Source organism: Montipora capricornis, chromosome 8, assembly GCF_036669925.1.
Source record: "Montipora capricornis isolate CH-2021 chromosome 8, ASM3666992v2, whole genome shotgun sequence".
Lineage (NCBI taxonomy): Eukaryota > Metazoa > Cnidaria > Anthozoa > Scleractinia > Acroporidae > Montipora > Montipora capricornis.
The window spans coordinates 42,011,218-42,037,667 of NC_090890.1; the positions used below are offsets into that span (position 1 = coordinate 42,011,218).

The following is a 26,450-nucleotide window of genomic DNA, read 5'->3' on the forward strand; positions in this document are numbered from 1 at the left end:
CAGGATTCGATACCATGCCCTCTCGGGGAAAAAGAACCCAATTATTTTATTACATAACTTTATAATATTGTATGCTAAGTTGCGACAGTGCAATGACTCCTTTCGACGAATGTGGCGCAAACTGAAGTAAACCAGACCGTACAATGCTGGCCTGTGAGAGTTAAACTCCTGTTTGTGCAATCTGCCCTTAGAACACACGCCGTCTGCGGCAAAGCTGGCTTGCGTTTTTTGAAGGGGAAAATGAATTCTCAATTGACCCCCTTGGAAACCTGCAAGACAAAAACAATCGGGTTTTCACAACGCACAGGACACAACTATCACACAAACAAAAAAGACTCACCTTAAAAGAACAGAAAAATGAAACTTTAGCTCAACGATAGACGAAGAACCCCGGAGAAAGAAACACGATTCCTCGTACTGACAAAATAAATGGCTACTTTCCAACTTGCATGTACTTCGCCCGAACCCAGGTGAAGAAGAGCGGAAACTGGAGCCTAACCTTGCCGTAAACCACGTGACGCGCAATCAAACAAATTCCGCAGTCGACAGCATAGTGTGGCTTTCACAATTCGTGTAAGCCACACAATAACGCTTCCTTTATTGTCACTGATTAATCGGATTATAATGTTCTCTACTATTTGTAGAAATCTTTGATTTATAATCACAGAGGTAACGCGGTAATGCAAACCAAGTTAAAAAGAAGATTTGACTTCTGTTTCTCTTCGTGTTATTCTGTGTTTCTTCGCGGAACCCTAAACGAGACCTTGGCGGCTTAAAATATTGGCGCTTTGCCCGGAACACCCTAAGCGAGACCAAAATCCAAAATTTACACCCCTAAGCGAGACGACGAGCATCCCGTCTGTTTCATATGGGAGTCCCACCCCCCTCCCCCGCCCCCCACGGGCTGGTAAGACTATGTGGAGAAAATAACGACTTCTAATACGTTGGCTCATTGAAGCATCATTATCAATTTGCTTCGTGTCAAAGGCTTTATTTACATTAAATAAAAGTCATAAACTTTAAAAGCCATAAGGATATCGCACTTGGCAGAAACAAATTCCACAGAATCGGCTTTGTCCGATGATAGCGTTCCGCCGCCATTCAGTACTTGACATACTCACATCAGGTTTGTATTCCTCGATTTTGTCGGTTAACTCTTGTGAAACCCTCTCTAGTTTCGCTTTTAGTTCCGCTACTTGATCTGTAAGTTCTTTGTTAGCTTTTCGCAATTTCTGTTCGTTAGTCACGTAGTGAGGTACTCACAACTCCGCAGAGGAACAGAACGCAGCTCCGCTCCGCTCCAATTTAAGCATGCGCGTTTTTGAGACGCGGGCGGCAACAGGAAGAGAAAATTTCGTGTGCCAGGACAGTGGAGTCTCCAAGACTTTTATACTAATCATCTCTAATGGAGAAATGATAAAAATGTAAATCTGGTTGCGTGAAGACAAGTCTCAAAAACGCACATGCTTAAGGCTCCCTAATATTTTACTGTGCACACGACTGGAATTTGATCCTTTACACTACATGATTTGTTTTCCGAAAAAACGTTTTCTTCGAAAGGACTTGGATAGATGAGCATTTGCGATCTTCAATTTGAAAAAAACTGTATAATTTGCAGATGATGATGAACTTTTAATTAAATGTAAAGCGTATTTAGTGCTAGGGACACTGTACAGTACCCGGAGAAAAAAAACCTCTCGGTGCAGAGCAGAGAACCAACAAACTCAACCCACATATGACGCCAAGTCTTGGAGTTAAACTCGGGCCACATTGGTGGGAGGCGAGTGCTATCACCACTGCACCATTCCTGCTCCAGCTGGTAGACAGCATCTTGCACACACAAGCACCAATCTTGTAGTTGTTGGTACCGCAATAAATAAAAACGTTTAGCGGCTGATATACAATTGTTCGTAAAAAATTGACAACAACTTCGAGTTTAGAACTCGCCCCAGTCCTATCGCGGAAATGATCATTTTGATGCCGAAATTGCCCCTTTGCTATCCATCATTTATCATAGTGTTGCGAAGAAACGAGCACAGTGAGCCCCCACTTTAAATGGTTTTATTTACTCGTAAGAGGTACACGGAAAACATATTTTAAGGAGAAAAAAAGTTGGATTGTAGAAGTTGCAGTATTTACCTATAAATGACTTGAAACTGCACTTGGGGCCCGACACTGAGTCCATGGAGATAACTGTAGCGGTCCAATTTGCTTACATTTCTTTGCACGATTGAGCAATTTGAAATCACTTTACTTAAAGATTATAGCCCGGACAAACAAACAGGTTCAAGTTTTCGGTAATATTCAGTTGCTTTTGCTACATAACAATTTTTCGGGTTGATCTAGTTTCGAATGCTTCTCGCGAAATTCGGTATATATATAAAAAAAGAATAGAATAACGGGCATACCGTGCGAAAACAAGCTCGGTGACCCCATCTTTTTATTGCATTTTTAAAATGTCCTGAATATGAATATCAATTGTGCCAAGTTTGAAAAAAGATTTGGATAGTGCGTCCTTTACATAGTAATTACCTTAAGGTGATTCCCTGGTTTTGCATTGCGCATTCCTATTGCGCACGATTTTTGCGTCATCGGCACGCGCACATGAGCGCGCGCGCGTACAAAACATAAGGGATTTCCCTCAAACTAAGCTCGATAGCGAGATAAAAGCTCCTTTTCTCTTAAACGAGCACGGTGACCCCCACTTTTTATTTTATAAATTCAATGAGAACAATATCCGCAATAACTGAGAAAAAATTTGGCAGAAATCTATAGCTACTTTTTTGGCAAATGAAATAAATGCTACAGATAGAGACGTAACGGGCCCAGCAGAGCAAGTCCAAATTATGTTTCCTTTAAAGGATAAAAATATCAATTAATAATACAGGGTATTTGAAGCCATTTTTTCTGGGACGTAGATGAATAAGCAATCAAAGAAAGTCGAACTCTGTGTGATATAGCACGCCGAATTGAAAAATAATCGATCTTGTTTGTTGTGCACTGAGATAACCAAAAGTCACCTAAATAACCATATTTGTCAGCATCGTGGCATGAAAACAAGCACGGTGACCCCCTCTTTTTATTACCTTTTTAACATCTCCTTGTACTGTAATGTCATCATACCAAGTTTCATCGGAAATCTATGACGGGTTCTTTTACCCGGGAATCACCTTAAGGACGTTCGCGCCAATTGTTTCTGTGCATCCTTACTGCGCACGCAAATGCACACGCCACGTCATACACGAGCGCGCGCGCTAAGTAATAAAATGAGAAATGATAGGGCAAAAGGTCATTGCTATAGCTTTGCCTGGATTTAACGGTCTTGGACGTTCGGTGACCTCTATTTTTCTTTCCAGAAACGGATTTTATTTACATTTCTCTCCACGTTGTCCAAAAATGAACAAAAAATCAATGTGGGAAGTTAAAAAAATTTCAAGATTTCTGCTCACGGGACATCAAATCCTGCCATCTTGCGGCTGCAAGGCGCGTGAAACTGTGGTCGCTAAATGCGAACTTGATCTTTAAGGAACCTCACCAGTTGACTAAATTCACTTAATAAGTCCACTTAAATAATATTTGGCAGAGAAGATTTCACTTCAAAGATTTGATTGCAATATATTTGGGTTTACAGACACTGGCCTTATTCGCTAACGAAGCCCGATTTTGTCACATTTTGGGTGTTTTCCGGGCATGTTCTCTCCAAAACGAAGTCGGTGACCCCTCATTTTTTTACATTTCTGACATAACTAACTCATCATCTTACAGTGGTAAAAGTTTCAGAAAAAAATCAATGTTAAAAGTGCTAAATTAATGACAGGACATTACAACAACAGCATCAAAATAAAAAAATAGAGAAAACTAACATGGAAACATCATTGTATCTAAAAAGATAGAGTTAGCTCCGCATGTTTTAGCTGCCTATTTAGACTGGGATTCTCCCAGCGGATATGAGCAGCCTAGGTGCCGCATCTAAAAATGGAGAAGCAGCTCTCCTTGACATTCCTCAGAGTGTTGCATTTCAAACAAACAATGGTGAATATTTGATCCGGCAAAGTATTTCTCCTGTAGCGGAAAGATCCACCACTGGCTTTAGCTGGAAAGCCCTGGCAGCAGCAAGGAACAAGGGGGAAGAATGCCTTTATGAAGGCGATGAAGAAGTCAGAGTCTCTTCTTCATCCCTCGGATTTTAGAATAGGTTACCCTCCCATGCCCTACTCTTTGCGAGTAGTGCCGTGTGGGTTCTTTTACGTCCCACAATGTCGCACGTTGAAGAGTAGTGAGACGGGGCCTACGGTTTATCGTCCTTATGCGAGAAGACTAACCATTTGCAGATGTCATTCCAAAGGCAGCACCTACTCCTCAGTTATTTAATGACCCCGAGTCTTAGTCCGGCCGCTGAGTTGAACACTCGACCTCCCGTACGGCAGCCCGGTGCTCCACCAACTGAGCCACCGGTGCACGGGATTAATTGCCTCTGATTGCACTGTTTGGGCAACGTGACTCAACCTCGGGAAGTCTGGTATGGCGACGTCACAGGCACAGGGAGGGGTGGTAGGTGAGACCAATGATGATGTTAGAGAAGCCGCATGGGCAGCATCGAGGTCTTGGATTTTGCACAGAGAACCTTATTAGAACTCAACGATTAGCGAACTCTCTTAGACAGGAAGGACATGATCGAAAGTTTATTACTGCCTAGTGTTAAAGGAATGCTTAGCACAGGCTTCCGTATATGGTAGAAGTCATTTCAAAGTCCAAAGAATTCTCGGTTTTCACATGCCCTAAACAAAGAAAAGGCGGCCATGTTGGTGCCCCGACCAAATCCTCCGGGAATTTAACTCTATTATTATGCAAACGCTTCCTTCTGTTTTCGTTGAAAAACATGGCTGTTGATCACGTGAGTGAAAACCAGCAATTTTCAGAATCATACCATGTACATGAACATAGATTTTCTCCATTCTGATTGGGTAAGAGAAATGCAGTTTTCAGGAAACAACATGCAGACCAATGGTCAAAGAAATTCACATATAGCCAATCAAACGCAAGGGCTAGATTGAGCTAATTTCGATATATAATTTACGATAGGTGTGTGGTGTTTCTGGACATTAATAATGAGGTAGCTAGAAATTTTCTGATATACGTTATCAACTAGTAACCACACGTCACATCTCGTAGGCCTGGTTGGAAACGTCTCGAAAAGAGTTGGGAACGTTGTCCCCAGTGTTGCAGTCTGACCTAATTCGGTCGGGAGCATCTTTCACTTCCTGTATACTGCGTAACAAGCAGTCTGGCCACAGTCCCCCACAAAAAGCATTGTAAATTAGTCCTGAAAAGCGGGAGAGGGAGAAGAATAACTTCACTTCACTTCACGTTGGGCTGAGGAGGCTGAAGCCAGCTAGTAAATGGCTTGCAGCTCTCGGCCAGGTAGCAAGATTAATGGGCAATATTGATAACATAATCCTTCATCCATAGCTCGGAATCCGACAAAACACACAATTCACGGACAAACAAAAAAGACTAAAACTCTACCTTTTAGTTCAAATTCACTTTTTTTACAGTGTTTCAAAAGTCATTGTTTCACTCCATTTCAGTCAATTGAAATATTCAAAATGTCCTCATATTAAAAATACACTATTCACTATTTTACAGAGATGTCCTGACCGACTGCTCAAAGGATATCACCAAAGTCACGGTAAATATACATAATTTGTTAACTACGATGCTATGTTACACCTTAAAAATTAGCCCCCGACTGCATAACTGCCCTGGCCTTGCAAGAAAGCTAACCCTTAACCACATCTCCACTTCTAATATCAGTGCTTGACACCTGATAATATGAAGATTGGAATGGGAGGGGGGGGGGGGGTGGGGGAGGGAAAATTGTCATCTGATTCTCAAATGTCACTCCTTGTTCAGGTATTCCACCAAAGTTTAAGGTGGTCGAGCAAACCAAACTGATATGAGATGAACATTTCTATAAAAGCAGACCTTTAACATTTTGAGGATATTTTTCTTTCACTTGAAGACCTTTGTCTAGATAGCCATATTCTACTCCAAGGTTTACAAAAGTAATCTTCCAGAGGGTACTTCCTCCACTAAGGGTCACATTTGAATATTCAGACAGCATTCCCAACTCAAAGATGTTAAGTATGTTACTAAAGAACATCTTGTTTAGATAAGCGTTACATGCTCCGTTTTAAACCAAGAGTAATGGTTGCCCATCACTTTGTGTTTTTGTACAGGAAGTCTATCAAATGACTATTTAAATATCCAAACAAAAAATCATCCATTCCTTTCAAACCCCAGTAAGAGTTTCAAAAGAGAACTCATTGTTATTTTCACATTCACTTATTGCAGCAATTTCTAAATACATTCATTTTGTTCGTTTTTCTAACTCCAAGGCTAGTTAAAAAGACAAAAAACCTAGACTTAAATTTAACCTGTAACATATACATAAAAGAAGTACAAAACTTTTAAACCAGTTGCTTGTAATTTCACAAGGTCTTTATAAAAAGAAGCAAAAAAATTTATCTGACTTCTCAAGTTACCTTCAAATTCACATAGGAATCAGGAAACTTATCTAAATTAACAATGAAGAGAATGAAAAATAACATTCTAAAAGGGTGCATTTCACAAATTTGCAGGAATTTGTGAAACACAAAACACCCATAAAATAGAATGGACAAACAAAATAACTACAGAAAAAAGGAAACAACACATGGCAAACAATAAGCCAAAGAAGTGCATGAATGGGAAACTAAGGCTAGGAAAGAAACAGAACGCATTCCTTTATCACCTACTGTCACCAAGACAATATTATCTACATAAAACACTTTTTAAAAATCTACAGAGAATCTGTCTTACATATTTCTTAGATTCATAGGCAATCTATTATTTGACAGCAAGTCTGTTTTTCCCCAAAATATCCTGCAAGACACCTTAAATACAAAATTCATTATTATTCTTTCAAACGTTTTCATGAAAAAATGTGTTCACGTCACCTGACATTAAAGTATAAAAATTTGAGATGTGATAATTTGTGTGCCTTTTAAGTTCATTAGAGATGATGAGGGAGGGGTGAGCGGCAGTATTGTGTGCATTTCATGTCACTGAAGTTCGAGTAACGAAGGGTTGTGTTCCATGATCATCATAAGCAATCCATCCAAGTATCCCCTCAGTCTTCTGTTTTCCTCTTCTTGATCTCTTAGTGTGTTGATAATTTTTTCTTTATCAGCTGTGACAAGTTCATCTGCCAGAGATCCTTGCTGTTGGGTGGAATTCAAGGTAATAAAAATAAACAAGATGGTATTAAGGCGATCTTTGTGGATATGCCGTAATTTGACAAGTCTCCTGTATATGCAGCTCACATGAAGAGCATCCACAATAATAATTAACAATTATTTGCCGAAGGCAAAGGCGAAGTGATTATCGGTGAATATTCACCAATAATCACTGAGCCTGAGGCGAATAATTGTTTTAGTATAAATACACAGGTGATTATTTCAAAAAAGAGAAAACAAAAAACTTTTCAACGCGAAATCATCTTCACTTACAGTAGTCAAATGACTACTGGCAGCCATTTTGTCCGTCGAGGTGATTATTGGCTGATAATCCGAGATAGCGAGCCAGTGAGAGCGCGCGATTTTGTATATTTATCACCTATGTATTTATACTAATAATCATTATTCATAATTTTGAATAGTCAGACCGATTAATTTCTGAAAAAATACCATTAAACCCATTGACTCCTGGGAGTGAGATTTAACATTTTACTCTGTCTAACACCTGATCATTTTACTGGGGGGCATCCCAGGGTGCCAAGGAGTCAAATAAAATGGGTTAATATTCCCAGCATTCAATCAAGTTATACTAGTCAAGACATCAAAATCACAGCAACCACAGAAGCATGATGCCAACCAATTCCCATTCCAGTGCTATACGAACCAACTGAGGGCAGCAAAGAGATTAAGCATGTTCATCAACTATAACCAGGAGTTGTGTCCTACTAACACTACTGATAATATGATTGGAGAGAGAAAGGAGAGAAACAACAAACACAACTCAACAGGACAGATTACTGCTTTTGCCCTGTTACCCAATCCAAAACTATTTGAGGGGAGAGAACTGTACAGCACATGTACATACATGCGGAAGTCATAAGGCCTGCCCCGTTATGTGGACCTGGTACTTTATATTTACCTGCGTGGCACCAAAATAACCATCCTGGTACAACTGAACATTGAGTTCCTCTTTGGAATTTTTTAAGCTTAAGTTTTCCTGAAACAGAACCAAAACACAGGCTCAAGAATGCAACAATTTGCTATTATCTCCCAGTTGGCCAATTGCAGAAAGCACTGGGGTTCAAAAGGGGACAATCCAGGGGTTTCATTAAGGGCCGGGCACCGCGCAAACCGACTGACTGTGAACATGATTTTGCCTGGCTGCTTTCACCATCTCAACGGACTGATTTTTTAAATACAACGACTGGTTTAAAAAATACAGTTTTGTCCTTTTCTTGATGTATTTTGTTGTCAAAATGTCACAATTCCATATGCTGCAATCAATTTCGAAAGCCATGTTCAACTCAGAACAAATCACCCCAAAACCCACTGTAAAGAATAATTATTGCTCTCCATAAAAGACCACTTGAAATGCCCCAATGTTGCATGTTTTGCTATGGTTGACCAGAAAAGATCGCGGTTGATCGCTAATTATTTTTCTTAATGAGCCAAATTGCCTCCAGCTGAGAAAAGGCATGGGTGTGAGTGCACTTTTTTGTCACGTTAATGAACTAACACATGTATTTTTATAGATATTGGTATCAAATCATTAAATTGTCTAACAAAGGTGTGATTTTTTGTGGTTGACAAACATTGCTCTGGGCTTCAGAAAGCATTGCTCCAAGCAAAAATTCATTCTGGACAAAAATAAATGAATTTTTGGGTTATAAAGAGGGCAAAAAAATAAAACTTTCATTGACTTCTTCAAATTTCTTTTGTCATTTCGTACTCAAGACACAACAGGCTTAATAAACATACAAGAAAAAAAATTAACTTCATAGGCACTTTATAACAGCTGAACATTTGAGACATCATCAACTGGATAGCATTCTTTGGATTTTTAATGAGTCCACTTTACCTTTATAAGAGACTGAACATGTCGCTCCAGGTCCGTTTTTTGTTGTTCCATATTGTGATGATCTTTTAGTTTTGTTTCTACCTCTTGTTTGTATCTCTCCAGTCCTGCCAAATGCTCACTAGCCACAGCAAGTTCCTAAACAAAATAAAACAAACAACCAGAATAATGATAATCCTGAACAATTAATCTTTCATTACATAGTTTAAGAAGAATACAAAAGTACAGTCAAACCTCGATTATCCGGACCTCGATTATCCGGATTTCTCGATTATCTGGACTTTTTCTCTGGTCCCAATTTTGTCATGAATATTTATTAGTTATCATCAAGATCCCTAGCCATATTCTTTCTAAAACTGCAGCGTTGAAAAGTAAAGTAAACGCGAATTTGTTTCCCTTTCAAAAAGCAAGATAAAGCAGCGCTCGCACACGTCGTAACTAATGCAGAACTTTCTAATGAGTTCAGATTGGCTTAGAGTTGCTTTGTTGCTAAGTGAAATTTCACGCTCTATCGGCTCATTCGGCAAACAAGCGATCCGTTCTTTCAATAAAAGATTAACAGGCTATAATTTTGCGATTAGAGAAAGAAGAAAAAGGAACCAATTTGTCAGCTGAATATGGCGTTAGTAAACGGCTGATATCTGATATCCGCAAGAGCAAGGAAAAGATAATGACGTTTGCCGACATGTGGTATTCACAACGGACAGTGAAGATGTAGACCATATTGTTTCCCAAACGATTTGCAAATGTTTTGTTTCACGATTAAATGTCGCTTTCTTAATGTAATCAGTTTTTGTTCCTCATTAATATTCATATTCTCGATTATCCGGACCCTCGATTATCCGGACTATTTCGTCTAGTCCCAACAAGTCCGCATAATCGAGGTTCGACTGTACATCAATAAAAGGTTTGCAGAGCACTTCTGCATATGGAGATAAACAAATTCTGGCAGAAACTTCCACCTTCATCAGTGTGAAGGTCTCTGTAAATTAAAATGGCAAATATGTTGTCCGAGAAATTATCAAATGGTAATGCTAATGAAAACAATATTTTGTACAGTAATCTCTATCTTGTTATTATCCTACCCTCTTATTGATTAGCCCTGGAATTTCCTTAGTGATTTTATACTTTGCTACTGGCACTCTCCCTGGTTGGTCACTTTCTTTAAACCCTTTGACGTCCAAACCGGCCGAAACCGGCCAGACTTAATATTTTACTTTGTCTAACGCCTGACGATTTTACTTGTCAATGGGGAACCTCTGGGCGTCAATGGGTTAAATTAATTTTTCATTTTATTTCTTAAATTAATTTTCCTCATAAGGTCCCATGTGAGGTATAATACATGTAATTGCAGGCTGCACCACAACAAGAGACTGTTGACCCTACTCTTTGCTGCCAATCTACTACATAATTATTGACCTCTTTAGCTTGTACATTTTGTTTTCCTATTTCAGACCATGTAATGTTACTCTTAAGAACAGTTTCTTTCAAATGTTGTCTTATGAACATGTATGAATAACTTATGAAAAAACAAAAGGAGAATTAGCTTGAGAACACATGGTCCGAAATGGGCAAACAAAAAGTACAAGCTCAAGAGGTCAATTCTTTCAAGGGGTTAATAGCAAGGTCTCGTGAGCCCCTATCCCAGACAGCAGAGGATCTAAAGACCACGTTTAATTATCACTATTGCAGCAAAATTTTCCTCTCTGTTATTTGCTTTAACCCAGGTGAAGTCCTATCTCTTTAGGACAAACAGTCTAAAGCTATGATAGTTAACTACAATGCATTTCATTGCAATTTCACAAGATAAGCGAACTATCAAACACGTTGACAACGCGTCGAGAACGAATAGTCAACGTGATTGAAAATAAAACCAATGCGTTTGGCCTTTGTTATTCATTTCCGCACCTTTGAATTGTGTTTTTAGTTGAATCACGTTATGAAATCATAAAATCAGTTTTGACACGTACGCAATAAGCGAGGAACGGCTGCGAAACAGATTCTCAGTCATTATAAAACTTGGGTAATCGGGTACCCTATGAAGCAATTTTGTTTGATTTTCCGGCAAACCTAAAAAATCTTTCAGCAAAGAGGCATGTGCTGCGAAAGAAAGACTCTCTCTAGATGAAGTGCGTATTTTTTATAAGCTTTCTACATTCCGCGGATGTTCAGTTCAAACCAAATTTCTCAGTGAACTACGATGGCTAGTTCGCCGCGATCTTTCTTGTTAAATTGTCTTGCACTTGACTAGAGCGGTAAGGTATTCAGCAGACTAATCTGTGAAGTGTTTGCTATCACCGCTGTTTTGAAGTCCCGGTTTGCATGATGTTGACCTTTTGTGGTGCTGTGGCCTTTCATTTCCTCCCTACTGATGTTTAATTTGTCTTGCAAGGAACTGAAGGTTTGTTCAGTCTCATGAGGTATTAACAAGATTTTTTTCAGGATTTTTTGGGAGTTTAATTGGAGAGTTCAATGATTTAAACTGAATCATTTAATTTGGTTGTTTTCATACAGAAAGTAAAATTAAGTCGGCTTGTCACATCAAATTTTGGCATCTTCGTGTTGAAACAGCGCAACATGTATTTTCGTTCCTGTATATCTCAAATGATTTTATTTTTTAAGCAAAAGACCACTCCAAATGTTGACAAAATCACTGTCCCCAGTGCTTTGGGTTCATGTACTTAAAAGCTGCAAGACAGTTGAAAAGCCATTCACAGACAGTTCATTAACATACAAGACCCATGTTAAATCTGTATGTGATACAGTCAATGCTAAAGTTGCTGTTCTTAGGAGGGTACGAAAGTTTATTCCTGCTGATGTGATGATCAATATTTACAAAGCCTTTATCCTTCCACACTTGGAATACTGTGCACCTGTTTTAGTGGGACTTTCATCTGGACTTTGTAATAAGCTTGAATTAACTAATCAGTTTGCTATCAGAACACTAACGAATCTGCCCCAGTCAACTCCATATGGCGACCTACTTAAGATAGTAAACATCAAGTCCCTAGAACATCGCAGATACATGCAAGCCCTAATCCTTCTTTATAAATCTTTACTTATTACGGAGCCAAACTACATCAAGGAACTGTTCTCATTGTGTTCTAGCAATTATGACCTAAGAGGCTATTGTAAGGTTAATCAGTCTACTTGTAACTCAAAGTATTTGCACAGGTGTATAAATGGGTACCAGCGAAATGCTGGGGGTAACCCTGCGATGGACTAGCATCCCATCCAGGGGGGAGTAGAAATACTCCTAGTCGCTTCATGCTAATGAAACTGGAGATAAGTGCTGGCCTGATGGGCCTTCTGGCTCGTAAGCAGAGACTTTTTTACAAGACAATATAAGAAGAGCGTCCTCTCTTAGAATTTTTAAAAATTTACTGAACAATGTCAATCTGACTACCGAGGTCAATAATTGTTGTTGTAATCTTTGCATCGAGTAGTTTATATAGTTAACTCTTATAGTTTAGTTTTTAAATTCATGGTCTAGTTTTTAAATTTCAATTTTATAGTCTAGTTTTGTAGTTTTATTGAATAGATAACGTATTTTAATTTTACTTTTAATTTTTGTAAACACGTTCACATTTAAACGAGCCTCTGGCTCACCTGGTGATATGTGTCTACTACTAGACGTCTGGCAATCGTGTGTCTACAACCGCTTGCCGGCATGTTAAATTATGAATTTTCATTATGCTTGTCATTGAAGTGTTTTTGGCCACTTCAAAAGTTATCTAGTAACTTTAGTTTACATGACACGACTATGCATATTCATGTTTAATAGACCAAAAGCCGAAGTTTGCATAGTCCGACGATGAGACTGTTTCATTTTTGTGACATTACTTTTCGAACGCATCATTGAAAATTTTGTGATGCACATGCTTTGGAAAGTTAATGACTTTGGTCAATGCATATTGCAACGCAAACGTGTTGAAAGTCAAACACAAACTAGTTGAAGACTACATGTGTAGCTTGAAATGTGTTTGGTGGTTCGCTTGTCTCTGAGCGGTACTGTAATACTAGTGTTTACAGACAATGCAAACACATGGCTCTTCTACCTGCTCGTGTTGATGCTGATCTTGCAATCTTCCTTTTATTTCAGCATCAAGCTTTGCTTTCAACTCTTTTACTTCATCAGCTTTTATTTGAAGGGCAAGCTCAAGACTATCAACTTGATTTAGAAGCCTTCTCTTCTCCTGCAATGATATCATTTCATGACAGGATTGTAATATAATGCCAGAACTTTATAATGCCAGAACTTTAACTACATCTACATTTTTCCAGCTTTGGAAGTTTAGCTAACATGGAGCCCAATGTTTGGCACTTGTTATAACTATTCCCCTTCCCTAACGTGCCACTGTGACTAAAAAATCAATTCTTATTTTTCTTTGGATTTCAAAACGATGTTAACTAAACACTAAGCAACCAAAGTTTTATGCCTTGATTTAAAAAAGAGACCTGTTTATTTTAACTGTCCAGAATTTTCCTATTAATATTTTAATGGTCTGCCATTACTAACTTTAAGATCTTGAGAGAGATGGATCGAGGAGAAAATGACATCAATGGCTCACTAGTTTAAGAATGCAATACGTGTGTGCACCACAGAATTAATATGCAGCACAGGAGTTTTGGGCTTTCAGAATTTGAAGCTCACATTTTGCATACATGTATATAATAAGCTGCATTCGTGCACTGAAATTTTCAGCTAGTGAGTAAATGACGTCACTTTTCCCTGGATTCAACTCTCCAGTTGGCCAGTTTTGAACGCGAGTACTGGCGGACCGTGAAATCCAAAACTTAAACTCAAAGTAAACCGTCTTTGGATAAATATCAAAGCTCAAAATTCTGCCAGTCAGGTGTTAAGCAAACACACTTTCCAAATCTGAAGGAAAAAAGGAATAATTTTTTTTACCACAGTGGCACTTTAAAATCTTTGTGACATAAAACAGTAATATTTATTATAAATTATCAGAGAAACATAAAAAAATTTAATGCTGCTACTTTAATACTACTTGAAAAGGAACAACAAACACATAGGTGGATATTTTTATGTACCTCTTGACATGTGTCAAGTTCTTTTCTTAAAAGAGGCTCCACTTTTTTCAATTTTTCAATCTCTTCTTCAGCTTGTTGCAGTCTAAGTTAAAAGAAAGAAAACAAGGTTGGAGTTTGATTAAAAATGCAACTAAGACTTTTTTAAGCACTGCAATATTTTGCAGACTGAAATTCAAATAAAATTATATCCATATGACCTTGGTATATGGAACCTTTGATTTTATTCCTTAAACTGAGAGTATAAAATTGAAATCATCAGTAGCCTTGTAGTACCTTTCGTGATAATTGAGAGCTCTAGATTCTAGGACAAGAATGACTATGAGTACCAGATTTTCTCATAGAACAGTGAGCACGCGCAAAATGGGATACCTTCGTCATTAATTTTTAGTACGAGGTTTTGCAAAAATAATGTCATCAAGTCAAGTCACCAACACAGAAGTAGGTTTGGCATTTTTTGATCAGGAAAAGGTTCAGTTACCAGCAATAAGAATAACTGAGCAACCCATGCTGCTAATAAAGAATAAGTTAGAATAGTCATCAGGGTTATACATTTTTCAAGTATTTTTGCTAAAAGCACACAGTCAAATCTTGTACCCATTCTCATCCTAAAATCTAAAGGTCCCTAGTCAACAACTACATGGCACTAGAGAGTGGATGTAAACCTATAACAATTTTTAAAAATAATTTATTAATATTCTGATATACTTTGTAGAGATAGCACAGGGGAGCTACATGTATTATTACACTTTCTGTGTGTATTACCTGGACCATACATGTAAATTGTTTTGTATCTTTAAACAGAGATGGTCTTGAGGAATAGTATCATTGATTGCTGGATCTGCAACCACAAGAGGCAAATCCAGCCATGCAGTTGTCTGAGCAGGGAACAAAAATCAGAAGTCCTCAAAACTGGACCACACTTCTTCCCTTTTACGATCCAAAGAGTTGGTTTGGTCAGGATTCAGACCCATAGACTGTAATCAGGCACAGAAAACCAGGTACCTTAAATATCCCATCAAGAGGATTAACATGACAGCCTTTTGCTCTTACACAATTCTTTTTTACTGCAACTGTATGTAGGTACTTTTATGTTCAATCAATCAATAATTCCTTACTTTTTGGTGAGTTCAATTAAAGATTCTTCATTGTCTCTCTCTAGTTTGTTCTGAGAAAAGTAAACAATACCTTATTACACTATGGGAAAAAAAGGAGTTTTAACATCAACATTTGAATAATCAGATTGCAACAAAAAGTGAATAAAAGGAATATTTATAACAAAATAATGAGAGAATCAACATTTTAAGTGTCAAATACTAATTTTAGCTCTGGGTCACTTATTTGGGACATTTTCTGACCCTTAAGATGACAAGCATGAGGAGAAACACCTCTCCTAGTAGAGACTAGAATGCAATCAATCTCTCTTTTGCTCTAGAATTATTGAAACGAATGCATACATTGAAATTGACATGGCTTAAGCTGCGGGTCTCAAATAACACAGGTGCTGGTTCGAGAGAAAACGCCACAGTATTTGCGACCTGCAGTTTCAGCCATTTTGAAGTGTTTTTTTCAACAATTTTAAAGCGACTGCAGCCAATCTAAGCAGAGAATAGAAATGATGTCAACGAGTCTGGGAATATCACCACTGCCCAAATATTGCTAAGCGAGCTTTACTGCTACTTTTCTTCTAGGAAATGGAACAGGACTTCTGGTATGAATGAGTTTCAAAGGTTTTGTTTCAAGATCCTATCCAGACTTGGCAGTAATACAACTCAACTTTTTGCAAATTAACAACTGTCTCGCTAAGCAGAGATGTATCCAGGTTTTTAAATTTGGGGGTCTTCTGGACCCCTTCTTAAAAAATTTGGGGATCCATTGCAAAATTCTGGGGGTCCAGCTAATTAATATTCAAGAATTAATATTTGATCTATTGCCTCTTATAGTAATTGGTGCTGCAGTACCCTTTCAGATTTCTAAATTGCACAAAAATAAAGTCTTATCCCTCTCCTCGAAATATGGCTGTAAAATAAAATTATCAATTTCTTTGAAACGTTGATTCATCGATCAAAATGTATGGGCTGTCAAAGCTCCATTGATCACTGAACTGTTGGCTCCAGTTGATAAATGATCTAGATCCCCACAGCAAAAAAAAAAAAACAGAACTGAATCTCAATTTTCCGTAAAAGAGCATCATTTATTTTTACAACACAAGGTGTAATTAAGGAACAAAAGAGTACACAAAATATAAGCGATACATAGTTCATTGTCGGCCTGTGACTTTGCCATGGCCAATGTTAATAATTGAGCAATTGAATACAGTAAAGTTTCACATAAAACATGATGTTATTTTTAACATTAACTCTGAAAAAGTGGCATAATTTGCAAAACATACAAGTTGCATGCAAAACAAAAACTGAGACGGTGACACGCACACGCCCCAAAATTTAACATACTTCGCCGCTGGATTCTCTGTCATTTCGCTCACGATAAACAAACTAATACTTGAAATTCGCTTGGAAAGCATGCAACAAACTGAACTTCAACTGAAATGTTAAATTATTATTGGCACATTGAAAGTGTCGCCGATTGTCTCGCCTAAAAAACAGCTGTGATAGTGTCACGCAACAGGTAGGAAAACAAACCTCCTCAAGTTGTACATAATTGTTGAGACCATCAAAAATCCGAAAATAACAGCTCACCTTGAAATTAATTTTAAGGAACTTGATCATAATTCTTCATAGTGAGAATTGGGAATGTTCAATTTCGTTTTGAAATATGCCGTGCATATGTTTTTCCTGGAGTTTGTAATTTGCATAAACATTCGATTTTCTTTTGCGTTGAAATGGACGCTTGATTCTATATTCTATGCGTCCAAAAGAAAAACAAAAGCGTCCTAGGATGCAATGATGCACTTTGGATACATCTCTGCTAAGTGGAGGTTGGGTGCCTGAGACATCCTGGAGCTTCCACTGTTGGTAGCTGGCTCCAAGGAGACTGCACCGATGGCTGGCAAAACCTGACAAACCAACCATGAACCCTCGTGCCCTCGAGAAGACAGGCACCTTTCACACTGATAAACAGTGGAAAGTTGAGGAGGAAGGGGGGAAGGGAGGGAAAATACTGCTAAATAGTCTACACAAAATGCTCCTTCTTGCCGCCACCCAACTAAGTACAACGCCAAGCATGAGGAACCCAATGCATGCGCAAATATAACAAAACCACTGACAACAATTGACTGCAGTGCCTTCTAGTTGTTAACTTGAGCTGCCAGTTAACACACTATTATTACAGCATTAAAACTTACCAGAGCTATTTTGTACTTTATCCCTTCTTCCTCGACTTGTTTCCCGGTGGAGAGCTTTTGGTTCTCAAGCTGTTCTTCTAAAGCATTGATTCTGAAAATATAACCATATAAACGCATTACTGAAGCTGCAAGTAAAAGCTACAATGTACATGTACCATGGTAAATTATAAAATAATATTCTCATTCAACGTCAAGTTTAGTGAGAGAAATTAATCGAAAATCAGTACTGTACAGCACACACAATACTGCAAAGATTTGTTGAAGACAATATCAAGACTTTTCTCAAATTTTATGCCAAGACCTTTGTATTTTTGAACTTCTAGATTTTTTGCTTGTGGCTCAGAGTGAATATATAATAAGAATGTGTAGCTGAAAAATCATTCTGTCTTTAAAAATTGACCACAAATTCTGAAAGTTCAACAAGTAAACATCGTACATGACAACACATCATAATTGAGCAATATTCATGGGAAAACTGAAGGCAATATTGGATATAAAAATATGCCCATGAAGAAGCTACCATTTTGCTTTCACATCCAATTGCCCTAGCTGAGGAAAACATCATTGGCATAATGTGGATTAAAATGAACTTCACATAAAAATTGCATCAACCTCTAGTTTGATAATTTACATATGTGATATATATGATCCAGTCACATATTATATGATGACAATTTCTAGACACAAGGAATCCAAAGAGGTCCAAAAAACAATTTTACCAGCAATATATTGTGCAATGCTACAGATATTTTGATATGATAATTCAACACTTCAAAACATACATTTTCTACATGGTCATTTTTAAAAACATCTGCCTCTTCAGAAATGAAAACTACAGTGCACTTGTCAGTGTACTAGCAATCAGAAAATCAGTTTCTAACATCAGGTTTATGAATTTTTTCCTTACAAGAAAAAACATCATTTTTACACTGAACTAAACAACTTGATATAGCCATGCGGACTGCAAAAGCCAGGCAGACTACCAATTTCAAATGCTGAACTTTTACAAGTACTAACAGATCTCACTTAACATAATGAAAGAAAAAAACTCAAAATCACAAAAATGAAATTTGCTCTGCATCTCTGAACCTAATTTGTAGCTACATAAGAAAATATCAATCCAAATAAAGAAAGCCCTGGGTTTTTTTTTTCAAAATTCTATGACGAGAAAACTCACTGCACTTGAAAGAGAATCTTTAATATCAGATTTCAAGACAAAAATATTATTCTCTCTCTTAGAAATCAGTTATTTTCTGATAATACATGGCAAGAACCAAAAATGGGTTATGAATTAAAGCTCACCTTGAAGAAAAATGTGAGAAATGTCTCAAGCATCAAGAAGTCAGTTTAAAAAGCATTGCTTTTACTATTGGTTTCCTCCATAACAAGGAAATATCTTAATTTAAATTTCACTGTTCTTTATGCAAATTGCTACAGAGCAGATGTCATTTGAACAAAAACGTAAATATTCATGAAAGCTTGTTTTCAATGATGGACTTATGTAAAGTGCACATGGGTTATTACTAATTTAACATTTGACAATAATTCTTGTGAATTACTGTTCAATGATAAGTATTAATATAAAAGTAAATCTTTACCATAAACAGAAAACAATAAAATATTAAAATAAATGAGCATTGTGAAGGCAGCTTGTTGTAAAAAGGATCCTGAAAATGAAAAAATGCTGTTTTGATTTTTTCAGCATGTGGCAACCACAAAATAGCTTCTTTTCTAGAACAAGTTATTTTAAACCTATGACATCACAATATAACATTTTAGCAAGTAATAATAATAATAACAATAATTATGTATTGTGTTGAAAGTAAGACAGTTAGCTTGACTTAAATAAACCACATCTGCAGAGATAATTTCCTCAATTCCCACAAAACCATTTCCTACTTGTACAAACAGAATTCCAAAGAGATGATTTCATGACCTTCTGAGAGGAAATATGTAGACTACTCAATGTTAGGAGAGAAATTATGACAATTAACGAATGATAATGACCTCAGATATTGATCAGGTGTCTAAGATTATTGATCTGTGAAAGGAATTTAATTGCTAATATTTACACAGATGTAAAATAAAACACATTTTTCAACACTTTAAGTACATTAAACCACAATCCACCAATATGTTACAACCACACAGCCACAGGCATTGAATACTATTGTTAATAGTGTGAATGCAATAAATAACGATTTATTGAGATAATTAATGCCAGTTTAGGAGTCAAACACTGGCCAGCCACTTTAGAAGCTGCCCATTCAAAAATGGCAAAAGTCTTTTGACAAAAAATGCATATCATCAATAGCTGCCCACCTTGTACATAACAATTTGTTTTCGTCTCGTATTTTTTGCTGTTTATCTTGTTGCATGGCATGGTCTTCCTGTAATAAGGACACTTGTGATGATAACCTTTTCAACTAAAATAAATAAACAAATGCATGCTTTATCTAGAATGGTATATGTCCACCACATACTGTAGCAGCAGTGTTGTTTCAAAATAGGTCTGGGCTGACTAATAAAAAATCTTGTGGCCAGGAATCTCAGATTACTGATCGCATTTTGAAGAAATCAAATGAATGTGCTAAGTGATAATAATATTATTTTGTTCATCAGTGATCAAAATAAGACTGATTCTTTTGGAAAAAAGAAACCAGATTAGGAAGACTTGCACAACTTATGATCACAAACCTCAGTGAGGAGAAACATGGATGTTCCTGCTTCACTGTCTGATAGTGGCCTATCAGCCATCAAGTCCTCAAGACTGTTGTGTCGGCTGGGATTTTCTGAGTGACATTTAAATAGGTTCATATGTTGGGCATGCTGACTGTGAAAAATAAAAAAAAATAAGAATGAAACCTGCACTTACTCAAACCTTCACTTATTCAAGATACAATACGATAAAATACAATACAATCATTACAATACATACATGTACTTAATTGACTGCTCCCCATAGAGGCTTTTCAGGGCCAATGAAACACAATGAAACGACGGAACAGAATAACAACAACAACAACAACTGGCAAGAATCCCAACTGGCTGGAGGAAAACCAGTTGGCTTTTTACAAGTGCAGCTGGGAAGTTGAACCAGGGACTACCAGGATCAAATTCAACGAGTGGTCAGAGCGGGTCTTAAACCCGGGATCCCCAGATCTCAAGGCAAGCGCCCTAACCACTGGGCCACACTACCTCCTTGTGATATTTAATGCCCAGTAGCATCAACAAAATTAAATAATTATGCAGCATTTAAAATTGAATTAAAGAGCAGCTTTGAAAGCATGAACTTTTCCACAAAATGTATAAACAAGTTTGATTCAGGGAGAACCTTGTTGAAACCCGTGGGTAGACTGCGTAGCTGGCAGGATATTTTATTGCGGGAATATTTAAACACGCACAAGAGGGAGTAGTGAGTGACTGGCTTTGAGGCACCTTGTGGCAAGAAGATACATGTACTAGTCCCCATGAAAAAACTAATAGTCCCCATGCCAGTCGCGGCCCTCTCGTAACCAACACAAATCAAGCAACCATCATACTTGCGAGTGTTTAAATGATCCTAAAGATAAAATATCCCACCAGCTACACAGGCTAATCTGTCGGTTGCTGTGATCACAATCTGTGTTTGGCAAAACAATATTATATTTAATTGAGGAAAAATGGATGTTGAAATTATTTAAATTGTCATGTTAAATAGAAAGAAAAACATATGAAACTGACTAGATTTTCATTTTCACAACGTTTCGAAGTCACCGTAACTCCATTATCAAGTGATAGAAAAAGTGCTATTGCAGCACGGTACATGTAATGCTGAATTATAAGATACAAAGATAATTTAAAACAAAATGAATGATGGTGACAACGTTGTCAGAAATGTTAACCTTGATAATGCAGCCGCAGCAGCTGAAGTTCTTCTCATTCCAGAACTAAAATGGAAATTGAAAATTCCACATCACAAAAAGTGCAAGGAAAAAGCAAGTTTTCTCTGTCCTGACTGGCAAGAAAAAGATGTATTCTTCTCAACCCTAGCAAAACAGCAACTGGTATCAAGTACATTCTATGATTTCAAACTCCACCAAAAAATAATGTCCTTTAGCACACATGTATGGGTTGCTTTTTCTCCTCAATTCTTCAATTGACTTGTTTTATTGACACAACTTAGAAACTGACAGTTCCTGGGATGTGAGGATTGGTTGCTAGATGTCATAGGTTCAGTCATGGATCAAAATAATGATCACCAAGCTCTCTTAACTAATTGAAATATTTATCCAAGAAGCTCCACTCACCCAGAAGTGGTTTTCAAGGAGGTCCTGCATCCAGATTGAATTGGAATTTAGAGATGTTGTTTTTTTTTGTGGAGAGGGAAAAACCAGAGAATGCAGAGAAAAACCTGCACCATCCCTGCTCTCTCTAAACGTTTGCAGAGCAATAAAATGGAAAATGTAGTTGATACAGGTATACCTTGGTGAACCAATAATTTTATCTTCAATAACCCATTGATTCCTACATGTAAACGGTCCCCACTGATGAGAAAAATCGTCTGGAGTAAGATCTATTAGGTCTCATTCCTACGTGTACATGAAGGTGTCAAGGGATTCATTAAAGGCCGACGTTCACCCTACAGGCATTGCGAGTCGTGGAACAGTTTTCATAATAATTATGAAAATCTCCCCAAAGCTAAATTCATCCAATCAGATTGCTACAATAAGCAATGTGAATTTCTATAACAAAAACAAACAGTCACAAAGCCTGTCGGTTGAAGGTGGACCTTTAAAGAAACATTTCAAGTCAGGTACTTTTCAAGAGGTTCCAATATACTTTACCCTCTCAAAAGACGCTCTGCAATCCGACGGTCCCGTCTCAGAGTTGGACTATCCTCAAATGTTGTATCCTCACTAAAGCTTTCCCCAAAACCTTCAAAACCTTCCTCTGATTGATATTCACTTGTGTCAGAGTGTGAGTGTCTGTCGCTGTAAATCTCTATATTCATGACAGGTAATGTGGAACGATGTTTAAGCCGTAAAGTTGGAGGTGGGAATGTGGAATATTGCTTTTGATTGCGACTAAAGTTTGACGTGTTTAACTCATCTTGAAAGTTTTCATCATCATCACCATTATACTCATTTGTTGATGTTGTGCTGTAAGTACTATCTCGCTAAAAAACAAAATGGATAAAAAATCAGCATTGATAGAAATAAAATGATTATTCTTGATCAATAGCGACTTTTTAAGCCATAAACAAGCAAATACTGTGAATACTTTGTCTAACGCTAAATGATTTTACTCGTCAGTGGGGAACCCCCAGGAGTCAATGGGTTAAAGTTAGTAGCCGACGTTTCAGAGTCACTGTGACAACATTCTCAAGGGAAACTAAAGAAAATTAAATTTTGGTTTCTTTGAGCCTTTGTTTACAGATTTTGTTAGCCTGCTTTATACAAAACAAACATTGATGAAAAAGTAAATAAATATTGATACACAGTTTTTAGGAAGAGCAGAAGCGAGTTTTCGGGATGTGTCGATTGAGAATGAAACATAATTTTTGCCGTCAGCAACGACATTTGCTTCGTGAAAACAACATAAATTTTGAGTCGCGAATGTACAAAATTACCATCGGCGAAAAACATTTTGGGAGAATTTTGCTACATTCAATTTTTGTATTGTACTTTTGGCTGCACTATTAAATCGCAAAATCGAAAGGCTCATCGAATTCAGCGGGCGCTGTGATTAAGTTAAGTTACCTTGCATGTTTACTCGCAAAGCAAATGATACATCTGTGTCAAAATGATGGCAAGACACTGGATTTTTGTTTTTGTTAGTTTGGATTTTTTATCTTTCAAGTGTTATAAAGCTTGACAAGAAATGTGTGAATTCAACACAAAGATCACAATCGCCCATCTCTTGAGGTTGACCATTGTTTCTGCAAAGTCCAAAATTTACTCTCCTAGACTAGGTTATTTATCTCCAGGTAATTCCATCGTTTTGGAAATAGCAACTGTTTCTTATTCATCAGCGTCACAAACTCTTATCAATTTTGGAGCTAATTTTGTTGAAACTCAAGCACCCTTTCAACAGACCTGTTGATGTTTGTGAGTTATGCACGCGCTGCAGGCCTATTGTCACCACGGACTTACACTCATATGCTCTAACGCTCTTACACTCAAACAACCTGGTGACATAGTGTGTAGTGCACTTACAGTGCACTACAACAAAAAGGCACCATTATGAATTAACCTCATGTAAAGTAAAGTGAAGCAAATTCACTTAATAGTTAACAGGGAAAATTCCATCAGCTCTTAAAGCTCAAATCAGTGGAATATATTAGCAAAACGGTAGTCAAATTGAAGGAGTCCAAGTGCTGAAACTGGTAAACTAAACTAAACTAAACTATAAGATGGCTTCTAGCCCTCCCTCTTTTAGCTATTCTATGATAGTTCTCCAATTGTAGTTGATGAGTTGATTGGAAAGCAATGCACTAGCCAACTAAGGGTATTTTCTATTTATTATTTTTTTAAAGTGAAAACGTGAAAAATCAGAAAAATTCGAGGTTGTCTTATTTGTTCTGTGATGCATGATGATGCATAATGACCACACACTGGTGCTGTGATTTATTCATGCCTAAGATGATGAGGTCATCATAACCAAAAATCCACATCTTGACGACGTACCAGTTTTAAAAGTGGTACAGAGTCGAACCAGTTTCTGTGCTTAACAGAAACGAAAGTGCCGAACTAAAAATGCCGCAAATTAGCACAGCCTTTCCATTTTCAAGTGCCTTATTGTCTAAAGCAGTATGATGTAAACAAACACACAGAATACATAATTTCTTGCAACCAAATAATATCCCTGCGTGACGGGCTAAAGAACAAGAGATCCAGAGGGATTAAAATAACGAAATATGAAGTACCTCACAACAGCTATCCTCATGTTGCTCGTTATCTGTAGATATCGTGAGCTTTGGATATGGATCATCTGCGGCAAATTCATCTAGTTCTTTTCCTCCGTTCAAGTTCACATCGCCATTGACTCCTTGGGAAAATGAAAACGCCACTCTTTGATAAACAATTGATTCTTTTTTTAAATTAGTACTCATTTATATACGACCAATTGTAGATTGACTAAGGCGGCGCCGGAGTTGCTTTGCGTACACCCTGTTTGAATGTGCCTCACGCATAGATCTCGATAAAGAGACCGTCGTCTTTAATATTGGCGTGTCATTATGACACTAGCTGTCAAGTCCCTTACCGAGAAAATCGTGAATTCCTCTGCAAAATCCGTCAAAACTTATCTGTCCAAAGCCCTCAGGATCCAGCTTTTCTATAAGAATTTTCATCTCCTGTAACATTGTGAAGAACGAATATCACTTAGCACTCAAGAAGAAATCATAAAATCGAACGTTACACGTACAGTTGGCTACGCGGATCTGACTTGTGATATTGTCCATGGACAAAAACATTCTCCCGCAACGCCGAGCTTTACTTTCTTTGAAACTAAAATTATGGTAGGTAACTGCCTCAGAGAAAAATGGTATAGTGAAAATGGGAAAGTGACAGCTGAAGTACCCATCTTACAATTGACATATTAATGAATGACATGGACGATAAGTAAGATTAACTTTCGGTTCAGTGCGTTATCAATCTCGAAACCACAGAGTACATACATTTCGCGTAAGTTTCCCCAAGAACTACGATTTCACAGTAATTTCAAGCGAAAGCAATCCAATAAACAACTAGTCGACCAAACACTCACACGAAGAAAGTTCTCATCTACAATTTCCCCGTTGGTTTCCGTTACGATGTTTCTGGTTTCTAGGTTGCGGAACACTATTCTACTTTTTTCAAATTCAAAACAACCATTAACTTCCACTCCGTTGAAACTGTGATTAGATCCTAAATAGACGGTGGTATTAATTCCTAATAATAACATGTCGGGAAATGCAAAATGCAAAAGATATAATTGTACCTCAAAGCCTTCACTAGTGTGTTCTTGGCCAAGTCGCAAGAGATCTTGAGTTTTTACAAAGCCGTCGCCATTTTGGTCACAAGCTTCAAATACAGCTTTTAAATGACCAAGTACATCTTCCACATTCACCTCTTGCATACTAAAAATATCTTTCACTTTGATCACGAAAGGAACTTCTTATCAAGGTTATAAAAGTATCATTTTTGCGGCGAGTTGGGAGACCTCAAATTTTGTCGGCCAAGCATTTTGCGATTGATTGACAACAATTCAGTCACGTGGTAGGTGTAGCGTGGAGTGCGTGCAACCTTTGCGGCACTTCCAGGTTTGTTACTTGTTAGCAACAGCTTTGCCATTCTACGAACGCGATCCTAAATCTCTCTATTATTTATTTTTGTAATGGCCAAACTTTGAATACAAAAAACCCTACGCTTACTTTTCGCTTTTCTTTTCAATTCCCCAAACTGTTCATTTTCAAAGGGAACTCTGAATCTGTAATTCCCGGGTTGACAAGCGTACCATATATAGACCGATGCAAAGCCATAGTTTTTTCCTTGATCAGGGGCGCCTTTGCCTGACATTTGCAACAAGTTGTTAATGTCTTACTGACATTTTGTTAATTTTAAAAGATTATGGATTATTTTTTGGTAGTACACGTACACTGCACTACACACTATATAGCCTGCGTAACAGGCGGTTTGGTGAATTTTAGCAGCTTCTTTCCACCTGGAATGACTTTTGAGTGATCATAATGCACCAGTCAAAGTAAATCCCCGCTCCCCCCCGCCCCCAACCCAGGCCATAGCAGGGAATTGCGGGGACTTTAACTTATTTTCACTCGACTTTGATCCGCCGGCAGGTGGGAAGAGCGCACAAATAGGCCAGTTTCGTATTCTAACGGTTGGACTGGATCTAGCATGAAATGGAAGCTAATGTGGGCTGAAAAGATTTGCTCGCATTAGCCTCCATTTCATGCTAGATCCAGTCCAGCCGTGAGAATTCG

At 37.7% G+C, this 26,450-nt stretch overlaps 1 protein-coding gene across 2 annotated transcripts; it reads right to left on the bottom strand.

The window, feature by feature from the left end:
* Positions 1-5,511: 5,511 nt before the first annotated feature.
* LOC138059951 (rab11 family-interacting protein 3-like) lies at positions 5,512-25,716 on the bottom strand. 2 transcript variants are annotated; one of them, XM_068905613.1, is made up of 14 exons: positions 25,451-25,716; positions 24,734-24,824; positions 24,396-24,517; positions 22,315-22,646; positions 21,373-21,417; positions 20,186-20,321; positions 19,811-19,914; positions 17,489-17,579; positions 15,303-15,352; positions 14,188-14,269; positions 13,191-13,328; positions 9,136-9,270; positions 8,197-8,274; positions 5,512-7,262 (listed from the first exon to the last, which is right to left on the bottom strand). In XM_068905613.1, exons 1-14 carry the CDS (start codon positions 25,586-25,588, stop codon positions 7,104-7,106), a joined length of 1,701 nt encoding a protein of 566 aa, XP_068761714.1. In that variant the 5' UTR covers positions 25,589-25,716; the 3' UTR covers positions 5,512-7,103. The 2 variants fall into 2 exon arrangements, with proteins under 2 accessions (XP_068761714.1, XP_068761715.1); XM_068905614.1 differs by having other exon boundaries at positions 19,811-19,878; positions 25,451-25,714.
* Between the last annotated feature and the right edge of the window lie 734 nt (positions 25,717-26,450).